This window comes from Panthera tigris, chromosome C1 (assembly GCF_018350195.1).
Source record: "Panthera tigris isolate Pti1 chromosome C1, P.tigris_Pti1_mat1.1, whole genome shotgun sequence".
NCBI lineage: Eukaryota > Metazoa > Chordata > Mammalia > Carnivora > Felidae > Panthera > Panthera tigris.
In genome coordinates, this window is record NC_056667.1 from 219,129,291 (window position 1) to 219,143,386 (window position 14,096).

Sequence of the window (14,096 nt, forward strand, 5' to 3'; positions counted from 1 at the left end):
CCAGGGAGGCCCCTCGGAGGGCCTGGGGCTGGAGCCGGTGGCCCCGTGCCTCAGATTCCTCACGGCCAAGACAGTGACACCGACGAGTCCCAGGTCCCCACCGACGCTCGCTGGTCTCAGGACCCACCTCAGCCACCAGGGCACACGACAGCAGGGACACCCAGCAGCGTCCAGACAGGGACACCTGCGCTGTTCACCATGAGCCTCCCCTCCCCACGGGTGCCCAGCCCTGCTCTCTGGTGGAGTCAGGGTCCGGGAGACGGGGGTCACCTGGTGCCGTCAGCCAGCAGAGCCCCTCCACACCGCCGTCTCCTTCCTCCCACTGTCCCCCACGAGGCCCGGGAGGGCCACGTGCTCCCGATGCATTTGGCGCCCACACTGAGTCATTTGGGGAATGCGCTGTCATCAGGACATGTGTCATGGCTGAGGGAAGGCAGTGTCCCCCCACCCCCGGCTCAGCCACCGGAGCTCAGGGGCCAGCAGCCACCAGGGAGTCTGAGAGGCCAGCACGCTGGGTGGAGGTGGCCAGGCACAGGCACCACCTCAGCCCGCCCCCACCTGGTGGGGGCTGACAGCCTCTGCGCCCAGCCCTGCGGCAAGACATGCCTCCTCCCCCCCCTCGCCCCTTCCCCTAAGGGCCATTCTCCTCCTGCACCCCTGCCCGCTGCACCCCTTCAAGGCTCTGGCCCAGAGGAATCCCTCCAGCCAGTGCCCCAGGATCCCACTCTGTGCTGGCAACTGAGAAGAAGAACCACAGGGAGGGTGGAACCTGGGCCCACTCACCCCTGCGCCCCCCACCAGCGCGCACAGCCCCCTTCCACCCCAGATCTGCTGCCACCACCCCGGCGGGGACGAGCTCGAGGCCGATGGGTGGGGACCGTCCGGGCCAGGCCCCCCACAGCCAACACCCTCCAGAGCCGCCCGCAGAGTGGGGCTCCACGGGACTCCCCCCCGCCCCCGCGGCCACAGCGAGGGGTCCAACACCTTCCCCCCTCTGCACGTGCAGCACTGTCTCCGTGTGACACCAGAGAGTGTGAGAACGGCGGCCGGTGCCAGGCGGAGAGCGGCTCGGCGGTGTGCCTGTGCCAGGCCGGCTACACGGGCACGGCCTGCGAGACGGGTGAGTGGCCTGCCCGGGGGAAGGGAGAGGCTCCCGCCCGGCCAGACCAGGCGCCAGGGAGCCAAAGGCCGGCTCGAGCAAGCTCCCACCTCCTCTGCCCGCAGACGTGGACGAATGTGCCTCGGGCCCGTGCCTGAATGGAGGCTCGTGTGTGGACCTCGTGGGGAATTTCACCTGCCTGTGCTCAGAGCCGTTCGCAGGACCTCGCTGCGAGACAGGTAACGGCACGTGCCCACAGCCCCCGGGCCCCACAGCGACGGCGGTCCAGCGCGGGCACCCGGCCCCTTTACCTCACTGTCCAGATCGGCTCCACTGCGGTCTGGGGTGGGGAGGGTCACCTCCCCAGCCTGCCTGTGCCAGCCTGTCCCCAGAGCTGCCATTGTGGCCCCGACTCTGCCGCCCACGTGCCGTGCGGGGTCCTCTCCAGTCCCCATGTCCATCTGTAACATGCAGGGAAAGACGGCCACACTCTCAAGGCCCCTCCTCCAGCTCAGGAGATTCTTGGCTTTTTAACATCCTTCTTTCCGACTCCAGACCGCTCACCGTGCAAGGGAATGAGCGACGGGAGTTGGAAAGAAAACTGATCTTTACTACATGTGATGAAATTTGCTGGTTTCTATTTCCCATTGTTTTAAATGCTGATTACGACTCGGTAGATCAATGTAAAAAACAACCAGATTTTACAACCCACAGAACAAATCCAGGCTGTCAGCGTCTGACATTGCTCTGACCTCCAAAGGTCTTGCTCGGCCCCTGTGCCAACGAGAGCAGTGTGCACGGCATGGGCAGCTGCTCCCCAGGGGGCCCAAGACAAGCTCGTCAGGTTTACTTGGAGTCTAAAAACTTAAGAAGGAAATGACATTTTGCCCACAAGTAAGATGTGGGTGGTTGCTATGCCCTCCATCAGTCTTTGGTCAGACGGCCACACAGGACGGGCCACGTCCTGAGGACAGGGTGAGGCTCTGCAGTGCAGAGGGGAGGAGGGGAAGGCAGCAATCTTATCGGTCTGGTTGCTTAAAATCACTGTGAAGGGTCACAGCTCACCTTGCCCAGATTATTATCTAAATATCTGTGTATTTAACTAAACTCATGTCAGAAAACAGATTAATGATTTTAAAAGATTTTGCAAAGAAACCACATTCGGTATGGGAAGAATAACGCAAATACAAGCAAATAATAAGGAAGGACAGAACCGACACCTCCATCCCTAATGTACGCTCATCAGTCACGTTGCAAGATGCCAGCCTTGACATCCTAATCAGATTCAACAGGAAGGTGACCAAAAGGTGGAGGTAATTTTAAAAAACAGTATCCACTCTTCTGCTTCTGGCCGAGGGAATTTCCCTCGCCGTCAACGACTGGAAAACCGGACAAGATACACGAAACAACTATTTTTGGCCTCTGGACAACAGACGTCCTGGGACTGTTCCCCTGCGAGGAGGGACTGCAGGGCAGTACACCCCACAACTGCCCCGAGTCTGCCTGCGGGAAGCCCCCCCGGCCCCTTGCAGCAAGGGATCCAGGCTCCAGCAGTTCCCCGGAGTCTCGGGGTCTCGGAGACTGGGACTCGAGTTCGGTGGTTGCAGTTTGTGGGGAGAATTCCAAAAGGGACGGGGCTACTAAGCAGGAGCTTGGAGGAGATGTGAGAAGCAGCTCTGAGGATGAGCAGAGGGGACCCCGACTCTGCTCAGCACAGTCCAGGTGGGGTGAGGTCCACAGGCCGGGAAGGAGCCCCCAGAAGTGTGAGTCAGACAATCTTCGGAACTCTACAAGGCTCAGAATAACCCGCTTCTCTACAGCCAGGGTGCAGAGAGCTCTTCACAGCCGGGGCCAACACTGAGGAGGGTCGTCGGTGGGGATCATCTTGCTGGTGTGGATACATAGATGCTAGAGTAAAGGCTAATCTGACCTGTCCTAACAAACACTGAAAGAAAGTCTGAAAGGCTCAAACCAATCACAAGTAGTTTAACCACATGCCAGAATCAAATCCTATACTCCTTAAAGGAATGTAACAGAATCCAGGACCCCAACAATGCCCAGCCAAAAACTACCAGGCATACTAAGCATCAAGAATATATGACCCACAGGCTCAGTCGGTTGAGCCTCTGACTTCGGCTCAGGTCAGGATCTCTCGGTTCGTGAGTTCGAGCCCCACGTCGGGCTCTGTGCTGACAGTTCGGAGCCTGGAGCCTGCTTCGGATTCTGCATCCCCCTCTCTCTTTCTGTCCCTCCTCTGCTCGTGCTTTGTCTTTCTCTCTCAAAAATAAATAAACATTTAAACAATTGTTAATTAAGTAAATTAGAAAAAAAAAAAAGAATATTATGACCCATAGCCAGAAGGAAAATAGATCAACAGGAGCAGACGGCAGAGACGCTGAAATTAGCAGATGTGCACGTTTAATCGTCTCATGTGAACATGCTCTGTGTGCTCAAGGCTGTGGAGGGGAAAAGACACAGTGAGAAGAAGATACAAGGAACTTCTAGAGATACAAAACGTAAAATCTCTGTATTAAAAACACACTGGACCTATTAACCACAGGTTAGACACTGCAGAAGGAAAGATCCGTGCACTGGAAGAAACGACCCAACAGGCAGCACAGGAAGGAGAGAGACTGCGACCAAGGCCGAGTCTTCAGGGACCCGTGTGACACACACCAGGCAGTTTAGGGTCTACACACGTGGGGCCCAGAAAGATGGAGGGGCTGCAGGGGCACAGAAAAAGATTGAGGAAATAATAGCCACGTATTTTCTAAGTTGGATGAAAATTAAAACCCACGTATCCAAGAAAAGCGGGAAGAAAATCACACAAAGCACATCATAATCAAATTGCTGAAAACAAGTAACAGAGAAAATCTGAAATGCAGCCAGAGGACAAAGACCAGACACAGGACAAAGAGAAACAAGAATGGTAAAGACTTCTCATCAGAAGCAGTGCCAGCCTCAAGACAGCGGGCGGTCCCCCTCGCAGTGTATACACAGAAAAACTGTCTCTCAAACACGAAGTAAAGACCTGTCAGACAGCAAAAACAGAGAATTCAGCACCGGCGTATCTGATCTATAACAAATGGGTTTTTTTTTTTAAGTGTATTTATTTATTTTGAAAGAGGTGGGGAGGGGCAGAGAAGGGGAGAGAGGTCCGGGGGAAGAGAGAGAATCCCAAGCGGGCTCTGTGGGGTCAGCATGGAGCCCGACACAGGGCTCAAACTCATGAACCGCAAGATCATGACCCGAGCCGAAACCAAGAGTCAGATGTTTAAGCGACCGAGCCGCGTAGGCACCCCGCCTGACACCCATTTTAAAAAATAAAGTTTTATTGGAACACAGCCATGCCCATTCATTCATGTATGTCTATGGCTGGCTGCTTTTACATTACACTGGCGAGTTGAATATCTGTGGTCACATGGCTCTTAAAGCCAAAAATTCTAGTAGCCGGTGCTTCACAGGAAAAGCTTGCACACTCTGCTTTAAGCTATTAAGGTCATACATTTATTTCTATAAATGCTACAAAGCCCAAAACATACTTTTATTTTTTGTGTTAAAATTATCTTTAAAGAGATTAAAAAGAAGAGAAGTATTTTACAATTATACCTTGGAGATACTGTGGGTTCAGTTCCAGACCACTATAATAACATGGATATGGCAATAAAAGGAGTCAAATGAATTTTCTGGTTTCCCAGTGCCTATAAAAGTTATGTTAACACTATACTGCAGTCTGTTAAGTGCGTAATAGCATCACATCTAAGAAAATATACACACCTTGATTAAAAACTACTTTGCTAGGGGTGCCTGGGGGGTTCAGTCGGTTAAGCATCTGACTTTGGCTCAGGTCATGATCTCGCAGTTTGTGGGTTCGAGCCCCACGTCGGGCTCTGTGCCGACAGCTCAGAGCCTGGAGCCTGCTTCGGATTCTGTGTCTCCCTCTCTCTCTGTCTCTCCCCTGCTCACACTCTGTCTCTCTCTCTCTCAAAAATAAATAAACATTAAAAATATTTTTTAAAAAACCTACTTTGCTAAAAAATGGTAACCATCATCTGAGCTTTTAGTGAGTTATAAGCACTGATCACAGATCACCATAACAAATATAATCACAGTTTAAAATTTTGAAATACTGCAAACTTACCAAAATGTGGCACAGAGACATAAAGTGAACAAATGCGATTAGAAAAATGGCCCCAGGGACCTGCTTGGTGCAGGGTTGCTACAAACCTTCAATTTGCAAAGAACACAGGATCAGTGAAGCCCAGTAAAATGAGGTATGCTTGTACATTTACCCACAGAGTTAGCGTTTCCAGAGCCCTTCATTCATTTGTGTAGATCCGGATGTTCATCCGGTACCGTTTTTCTTTAATCTAAGCAATTTCCTTTAACATTTCTGCCTGTGCAGACCCTGCTTGGGATTCTCTCTCTCTCCCTCTCTCTCTGCCTCTCCCCCCTCAAAATAAATAAACTTTAAAAAAATAAATAAATAAAACAGTGGTGGAAATAAAACGGAATCCTAAAAATACTCAATCCAGAAGGCAGGAAAAGAAGAAAAAAAGGAGTAAGAAATACATGGAATGAGTCACAACCACCAGCACGATGGCAGGTTTGATCACACTGCTAGTTCTGTTAACATGTGACATGGGTACACACACCACTTAAAAAGCAGATGTTGTAAAACTGCATTGAAAAGCAAGACCCGACTAGATACTGTCTACAAGAAACCTACTACAAATATAAAGACACAGATAATTTGAAAGTAGTGGAGTGGGTTTCTGGTTTGGGGTAAGATGGAGTAAGCGTGCTGTGCCCTGTTTCTCCCACTGGATGCAGCCATAAATCCTGGACAGAAAGCGTGGAGTAGCTCTCTGAGGGCTTGGAAAAATAAGTAGTAGCAGGCGGACCGGGGAAGAGGACCAAGCTTCAAAACACCACAGAACCAGTGGTGAATTTACCATTTTTTTCCTCTGGTGCCTCCCCTGCCTGGACTCAAAGCATCTCCCGGGCCACAAATGAGCATCAGATGGACAGAAAGAGCTCCAGGAGTAGCCACTAGTCGGGCACGAGAAGCAGGGCCAACAATAGCAGCAATGGGTGGGGCGGGGGGGCCCTCAGGGGTCCAAACTGACAGGAGGAAACTTCCTCTCCACCTGGAGGTCCTATGACTCCACAAGGATGGGCAACTTCCATTGCTTTTCTTTTTCCCTGTCCACCCACCACTTGGCCCAGACTTGAGAGCGCACTCACAGGATGGAAGTAGCAGAATGGGGTCAATAAAAGCCCCAGATTTCTTGCCAGAGGACTCAGGGGTCGCCCCAGAGCACTGGGAACTATGGGGAGATTGCAGAGAGGGGGATCTGGGTTCAGCAACCCCATAATCACTTCTGAATTCCAGAGCTCCTTAAGTTGGGCAATCCGATCAAAAATGTTAAAAACAATACCATTTATAATAGCTTCTCCCAAATTGAAAGACTTAGGCATAAATCTGACAAAACACGTACAGGACTTGTATGCTGAACACCACAAAATTCTGGTGAGAGAAACTGAAGATCTAAGGAAATGGAGGGACATCCCATGTTCATGGACTGGGAGACTCAACATAGTAAATATGTCAGTCCTCCCCAAGGTGATCTATAGATTTAACATGATTCCAACCAAAGTCTCAGCAGAGTTTTGTAGCTATGCATAAGCTGGTCCTAAAATTTATATGAAAAGACAAAGGAATTAAGACAGCCAAAACAATTTTGGAAAAGAATAAATGTTGAAGAATCACACTACCTAGTGTTAAGACTTAACTATAAAGCTACAGTGATTAAGACCCTGTGGTATTGGCAAAGGGATTGACACATACATCCCTGGAATGGAAGACAGGATCCAGAAGACCCACACATATATGGCCAAGTTTTTTAAAAGGTATGAAAGCAATTCAGTGGAGAAAGGATTATCTTTTCAACACACGGTATCGGAACAATTAGACATTCTTGTGCAAAAAATGAACTTCAGCTTCAACCTCACACCTTATACAAGATTAGGTCAGAATGAATCATAGACCTGAATGGAAAACCTGAAACCATTATATTCCTAGAAGAAAACATAGGACGAAAATCTCTGTGACCTAGGGTTAGATGAAGGTTCTTAGGTAAGACAGCAAAAGCATATCCCAGCAGAGAAAGACAGAAACAGTGGTCTTCATCAGAATGAAACACACTTCTCTGTGAAAGACACGGTCCAGAGAATGAGGAGACAAGCTGCATGCTTCAAGAAGTCCTGTCTGACAAAGGAGTGGTGTCTGGAACACATAAAGAACTCTCCATGCTCATCTGTGACCAAACAGCCAACCAATCACAAAATGGGCAAAAGACCTGAACAAGACATTTAACCATAAAGGATTCCCAGAAGGCAAAGAAGCACATGAACAAACGTGGTGATCTGTCATTATCGTTAGCCATTGGTGAATTGCAAATTAAAGCCACGATGAGGTACCACCACAAAGCTATCAGAATGGCTACGAGAAAAAGTGCTGACTGGTGAGGACACAGAACTATAGGAACTCCTGCGTATGTTGGGTGGTGATGCCAAATGGTTTAGCCACTGTGGAAACAGCCTCGCAGTGTTTCATAAAGTTAAACGTGCACTTGTAGTATGACCCAGCAATCCCATTCCTAGCTATTAACCCTAAAGAAATAACAACTATGTTCACACAAAATACACAAACGTTCATAGCGTGTCTATTTATAATCACAAAAACCTAGGAATCCAAATGTCCTTCCCCGTTCATGGAATACATGATTGCTGATCATACAACTGAGACAGATCTTGGAGGCCTGATGCTGAGTGAAAGATGCCAGTCTCAAAAGATCACATACTGTTCATACGTAATCTTCCACTTCTCTCATTCTTAGACAAAACTGTGGTGATGAACAGATCAGTAGTTGCCAGGGGCTCGGGAAGGGAGGGAGTCTGTGACCCTGAAAAGACAGAACAAGGAAGTACTTGAGATGACGGAGTGCTCAGTGTCCTCATTGTGGTGGGGGCAACACAGATCTGTACATGTGTTAAAAGTCTACATCGAGCAAAAGCCAATTGTACCATATATTACTTAAAAGATAAATTCTGAACCACATGAAGAAATCAAACATCTAAACAATGAAAAGGAACAGGTTGGCAAACACTGATCGAGAGAAGCTGGAGTGGCTATCTTCATATCAAACAGATTAAGCTCTAGAGTAAGGAATACTGCCGGAGACGGATGGCTCTTTTATGCCAAAGGTGTCAACCCATCAAAAAGGCAGAGCATCTGTAATGTACTTGCACCCGTGAACACTGAACACGTATCAGGACAAAGGAAGCGAAAGCAAGGAGAAATAGATCCATGACTACCGGGGTGGCTCCAATACGCCACTCTCAGTGATTCACAGAAATCAGTATGGACCTCAAAGATGTGAAAAGCACCGTCGGACCACCTGACCTAAGTGACATTTACAAACCCTCGCATCCTTTCCAAGTGCTCATGGAGCACTCACTATGACAGACCATCCCGTAGGACACAAAATAAATCTCACCCCATAATCCAGCAAATGCACTACTAGGTATTTGCCCAAAGGATACAAAAATGCTGACTGGAAGGGGCACATGTACCCCAATGTTTATAGCAGCACCATCAACAATACCCAAGCTATGGAGAGAGCCCAAATGTCCATCGACTGATGACTAGGTAAAGAAGATACGGTATATGTAGACAATGGAATATTACTCAGCCATCAAAAAGAAGGAAATTTTGCCATTTGCAAAGACATGGATGGAGCTAGAGTGTATTGTGCTAAGTGAAATAAGTCAATCAGAGAAAGACAAATACCAAGTGATTTCACTCATCTGGAATTTAAGAAACAAAACAGATGAATGTACAGGAAGAGGGGGGGAAGAGAAGAGAGGGAAACAAACCACAACAGACTCTTACCGATAGAGAACAAACTGAGGGCTGATGGAAGGAGATGGGTGGGGAGTGGGCTAGATGGCAGATGGGTACTAAGGAGGGCTTGTAATAAGCACTGGGTGTTGTATGCAAGGGATGAATCACTAGGTTCTACTCCTGAAACAAATATTGCACTGCTTGTCAACTAAAATTTAAATAAAAATTTAAAAAAAATAAAGTTCAGTCATTTGGAAAGGACTGTGTTCTCTGATTACAGTAGTTAAACTAGAAATCAACAAAAACTGTATGTGGAAAATCCCAACCATGTTACTAACAGAAATGTGTGATTAGAAACATTTGTTTAGAGCCTCTGGCCTTAGCTGTGCACTCCATGGGGCGCTTACTCTTGCTTCCCCTTCTGCTCCCCACAGAGGGGGCTCAGACGGTGACAGGCAGCTAGAAAGCAGTTTCCAGAAAGTGAGCCTCAGACTCAAATCCCACTTGCACTGAGACCTGAGCACTGTGGGGCCCGAGCAAGGAGGCCCTTGGCCTCACTCCCCACCCCACCCCACCCCGCCCCGTGCTCTCCGTGTGGCCTCTGGTGACCTCTGTCTTTCTTGCAGGAAGCCACCCAGTGCCCGACCCCTGCCTCTCAGCCCCTTGCCAGAACGGGGGCACCTGTGTGGATGCAGAGGAGGGCTACGTGTGCGAATGCCCCCAGGGCTTCACTGGCCTCGACTGCAGGGAGAGTGAGTCTGGGCTGGGGCTGCCGGGGCTGTGGTTCGGGGCAAGGTCCTCCTGTGGTAGTGTATGCAGGGAGTCAGGTAAGTGTGCATGCAAACACCCACGAGGGGGTGGGGGAGGGAAAAGAGAGAGAGGGAGAGAGAGAGAAAGAGTGTGTGTGTGTGTGTGTGTGTGTGTGTGTGTGTGTGTACACAGCAGCACTCATGGGAACAGGGGAGGGTCAGGCGTAGGAGGGGGTCAGGCGCAGGGGAGGGTCAGGAGCAGGGGGAGTCAAGTACAGGGGTGGGTCAGGCTTAGGAGAGAGTCAGGTGCACAGGTGTGTCAGGCACAGGGGAGGGTCAGGCGCAGGAGGGAGTCAGGTGCAGGAGCAGGTCAGGCGCAGGGGAGGGTCAGGCGCAGGAGGGAGTCAGGTGCAGGAGAGGGTCAGGCGCAGGGGAGGGTCAGGAGCAGGGGGAGTCAAGTGCAGGGGTGGGTCAGGCTTAGGAGAGAGTCAGTTGCCCAGGTGTGTCAGGCGCAGGAGGGAGTCAGGTGCAGGAGAGGGTCGGGCTCAGGGGAGGGTGAGGTGCAGGGGAGGGGGGAGGGTCAAGAGCAGGAGGGAGTCAGGCGCAGGGGAGGGTCAGGCACACAGGTGTTGTCAGGCGCAGGGGAGGCTCAGGCGCAGGAGGGAGGCAGGTGCAGGGGAGGCCTCTGCCTTCCAGCACTCCCACATCGGAGGCTCTTCCCTCCCTTTGTCTACGGCAGGAACCCCTGAGCACTGTGGGTGCCGCAATGGTGGCAGATGCCTAGAGGCCAACACCACCCTCTGCCAGTGTCCGCCAGGGTTCTTCGGGCTCCTCTGTGAATTTGGTAAGTGCCCACGGCTGTGGCGGGGGCACCCTTTCCGCCTTGCCCCTAAAAATCCCCCAAACCGGAGGATAGGTGGTAGCTTGGGTCTGGGCCCAAAGCATAGACCCAGACCCTTAACTAGGGGTCCCGTGATCCCCCGCTCCCACCCCAGGGTGTGGGGCTGGCCACCTGCTCCTTCCCAAGGACTCCAAGTCCCCAGGGAAACACACGGGCCTCTTCCTTCCCTGCAGAAGTCACAGCCACGCCCTGCAACATGAACACGCAGTGCCCGGACGGGGGCTACTGCATGGAGTACGGGGGGAGCTACCTCTGCGTCTGCCACACTGACCACAACGTCAGCCACTGTGAGCTGGGGGCGGGGCACGGGGCGGGGGCGGTGTTAGGAGGAGGAGTGGGGGCACAGCAAGCGGAGGCCGGGGCTTCCCTACAGGCCACCAGAGGCCCTGTGTGTGACGCCACCCCCTACCGTGTCACCTTCTGTAGTCTGGGCCAGGCGTCCACCCCCTGCACCGCCAGAAGTTCACAGCTGGAAAGTCATGTCTAGATGCTTGCGAGCTCTTCCCTGAGCCCCTGGCTCGGCTATGAAAATCCTTCACGCGAGCCTAATTCAGGATGTGCGATTGAATACTTACTCCTGTGTATGTGTTGGTATGCAGAGAAGTAACGGCTTACGTACGTAACGTATAATTACACGTGATGACGATGGTGGTGCTCGTATAGAAACATCTACGTACCACAACTCGTCCTAGCTCATACAAGAGGTAGGATGAATTCTGGAAAATTTGAGAATAAAAGACATTTCCAGGGAAGGGCCTTAGAGCCTGGTGTAAAGACTTAAGACCCCCACCCCACAATCCCACAAATTGTATATTTTAAGTGGCCTCGGTTCCAGCTGGGAAGTCAGGGTGACCACTCTCTGTCCCCCCAGCACTGCCATCACCCTGTGACTCGGACCCCTGCTTCAACGGAGGCTCCTGTGACGCCCATGAGGACTCCTACACTTGCGAGTGCCCCCGAGGGTTCCATGGCCGGCACTGCGAGAAAGGTGGGGAGGGCAGGGATAGGAGGGCAGGGGAGGGGTGGAAGGGCAGGGTGAGGAGGAAAGGGGAGGGGCGGGAGGGCAGGGGATAGGAGGGCAGGGGAGGGGCCGGAGGGCAGGGGATAGGAGGGCAGGGGAGGGGCCGGAGGGCAGGACAAGGCAGAGGCCCTGCTCACCCTGAATCATCTTGGTCACTCACGCTCAGTGTTTCATGCCAACACCATCTCCCCACCCAAGTGTTGCTTATCTGGTTAGTAGTTCTACTCCGTGGCCTCCTGGCCACTACCTTCGTTTTCCTCGGAATAGGCTTCATTTCCTGCTCGGCATTTTTTTTAATGGATTTTAGAATCCTTGAGTTTTTTAATTTAATTAGGACTTTATTAAATCTAACTGAACTTGGGAAATGTCAACATTTAGCCACTTAAGAGCGCACAAGAACACATAAGAGTTGTATAAGAACGTGGTGGGTGGGGCACCTGGGTGGCTCAGTCGGTTGAGTGTGGGACTCTTGATTTCGGCTCAGGCCATGATCTCACGGTTCATGAGTTCAAGCCCCATGTTGGGCTCTGTGCTGGCGGCACGGAGCCTGCTTGGGATCCTCTCTGGCCCTCTCCCCTGCTCGTTCTCTCTCTCCCTCTCTCTCTCCCTCACAATAAACAAACAAAAAAGAACGTGGCAGGCATCGCTGTCCTCGCCCGTGCCCAACCTGGACTGTCCTTTCCGTGCAGGCAGAAGCCAAGCTCAGGACTGTACAGCGGCACCCCTCGGTCAGAGCCGGGCCGGCCCGGGGCCTCTGTCCTGGTGCTCAGTGCTTGGGCCACACACAGCCCTCTAGGCCTCCTGCTGCCCTCAACTGTCCAAACAGAGGCCTCGGTGGCTTTACCTGGAAGTCTCTTCCGCTCTCAAGGGGGCCCCGAGGGCAGGTCCTTGCCACTCTGACCCAGGGAACCCCCACAGCTTTGGCCACCCCTGTAGGAGGAGGAGGGAATTTCCAAAGAGAAGCCCCCGGGCTCAGCCCTCTGCACGTGCAGTTGAGGTCCTGTGCCTTTGACAAAGGCGCCCCAAAGTGGGGACGCGGGGTGGCTGCTCTCAGGGGTGGGGTGGCTGGAATCTGGGCATGCAGCCTGTGAGGCCGTGCAAGGTGTGGGGTGGTGGGGAGAGAAGGGCTGAGTGCGGCGGGCAGGCCCCCCTCCTGCTGCACACTTTTCCCAAAAAAGTGAAGGACGCTGAGGCTCTAACTCCTCCCAGGGCCTGTGAAGGTGCCATTCCTCAGGGTGGAGGGACCGACGTGCCATTCGATTCACATCTGTAAATCGTGGACGCCTCAAGCACAGGCATGGGCATGTGAGCCCCTCGGGGCCCTGGGAAGCTGTTGGGACCCAGAGAACATGCGTCCGTGCCAGAACAGGCACAGAAAACAAAAACCAAAATGGACTGCTGTGATTCAGGCCTATCTCAAGAAGTGAGAAAGGTTCCAAATACACAAGCAAAACTTACACCTAGAGGAACTAGAAAAGGAGGAGCAAATAAAGCCCACAACCAGCAGAAGAAGGGAAATAATAAAGATTAGAGCAGAAGTAAACAATATAGAAACAAACAAAACAGTAGAACAGATCAATGAAACCAAGAGCTGGTTCTCTGAAAGAATAAACAAAGTTAATAAACCCCTGTCCAGACTGGACCCAAATAGATAAAATCATGAATGAAAGGGGAGAGATTACAACCGACACCACAGAAATACAAACAATTGTAAGAGAATACTATGAAAAATTATATGCCAACAAACTGGGCAATCTGGAAGAAATGGGCAAATTCCTAGAAACTCACAACTACTAAAACTCAAACAAGAAGAAATGGAATATTTGAACAGGCCCATAACCAGCAAAGAAATTGAATCTATAATCAAAAATCTCCAAACAAACAAACAAAAAATCTCCAAACAAACAAAAGTCCTGGGCTAGAGGGCTTCCCAGGGAATTTTCCTAGACATTTAAATTATTTTAATGTGTATTTATTTTTGAGAGGGAGAAGGAGACACAGAATCTGAAGCAGGCTCCAGGCTCTGAGCTGTCAGCACAGAGCCAGACACGGGCTCAAACCCACAAACCACGAGATCATGACCTGAGCCGAAGTCGGATACTTAACCAACTGACCCACCCAGCCGTCCCACTAACAGACACTTAAAGAAGAATTAATACCTACTCTTCACAAACTGTTCCAAAAAATACAAATGGAAGGAAAGCCTCCAAACTCATTCCCTGAAGCCAGTATTACCTTGATTCCAAAACCAAAGACTCCACTAAAAAGGAGAATTATAGGCCAATATTTCTGATGACCATGGATGCAAAAATTCTCAACAAGATACTGGCAAACTGAATTTAACAGTACATTAAAAGAATTATTCACCATGATCAAATGGGATTTATTCCTGGGCTGCAGCATTGGTGCAATATCTA

At 51.0% G+C, this 14,096-nt stretch overlaps 2 protein-coding genes across 2 annotated transcripts in view; one reads left to right on the forward strand and one right to left on the reverse strand.

Annotated features, from left to right (window-relative positions):
- Positions 1-14,096, forward strand: part of SNED1 (sushi, nidogen and EGF like domains 1) — an 87,456-nt gene that overhangs the window by 33,004 nt on the left and 40,356 nt on the right. The window contains exons 7-12 of the mRNA XM_042995914.1: positions 1,007-1,120; positions 1,225-1,338; positions 9,635-9,760; positions 10,497-10,601; positions 10,832-10,945; positions 11,530-11,646. Coding sequence (XP_042851848.1) covers positions 1,007-1,120; positions 1,225-1,338; positions 9,635-9,760; positions 10,497-10,601; positions 10,832-10,945; positions 11,530-11,646 — 690 coding nt within the window. The remainder of the gene's footprint in view (positions 1-1,006; positions 1,121-1,224; positions 1,339-9,634; positions 9,761-10,496; positions 10,602-10,831; positions 10,946-11,529; positions 11,647-14,096) is intronic.
- The window catches only part of MTERF4 (mitochondrial transcription termination factor 4), a 70,003-nt gene that overhangs the window by 7,763 nt on the left and 48,144 nt on the right, over positions 1-14,096 (reverse strand). The gene's annotated exons all lie outside the window — the stretch shown is intronic.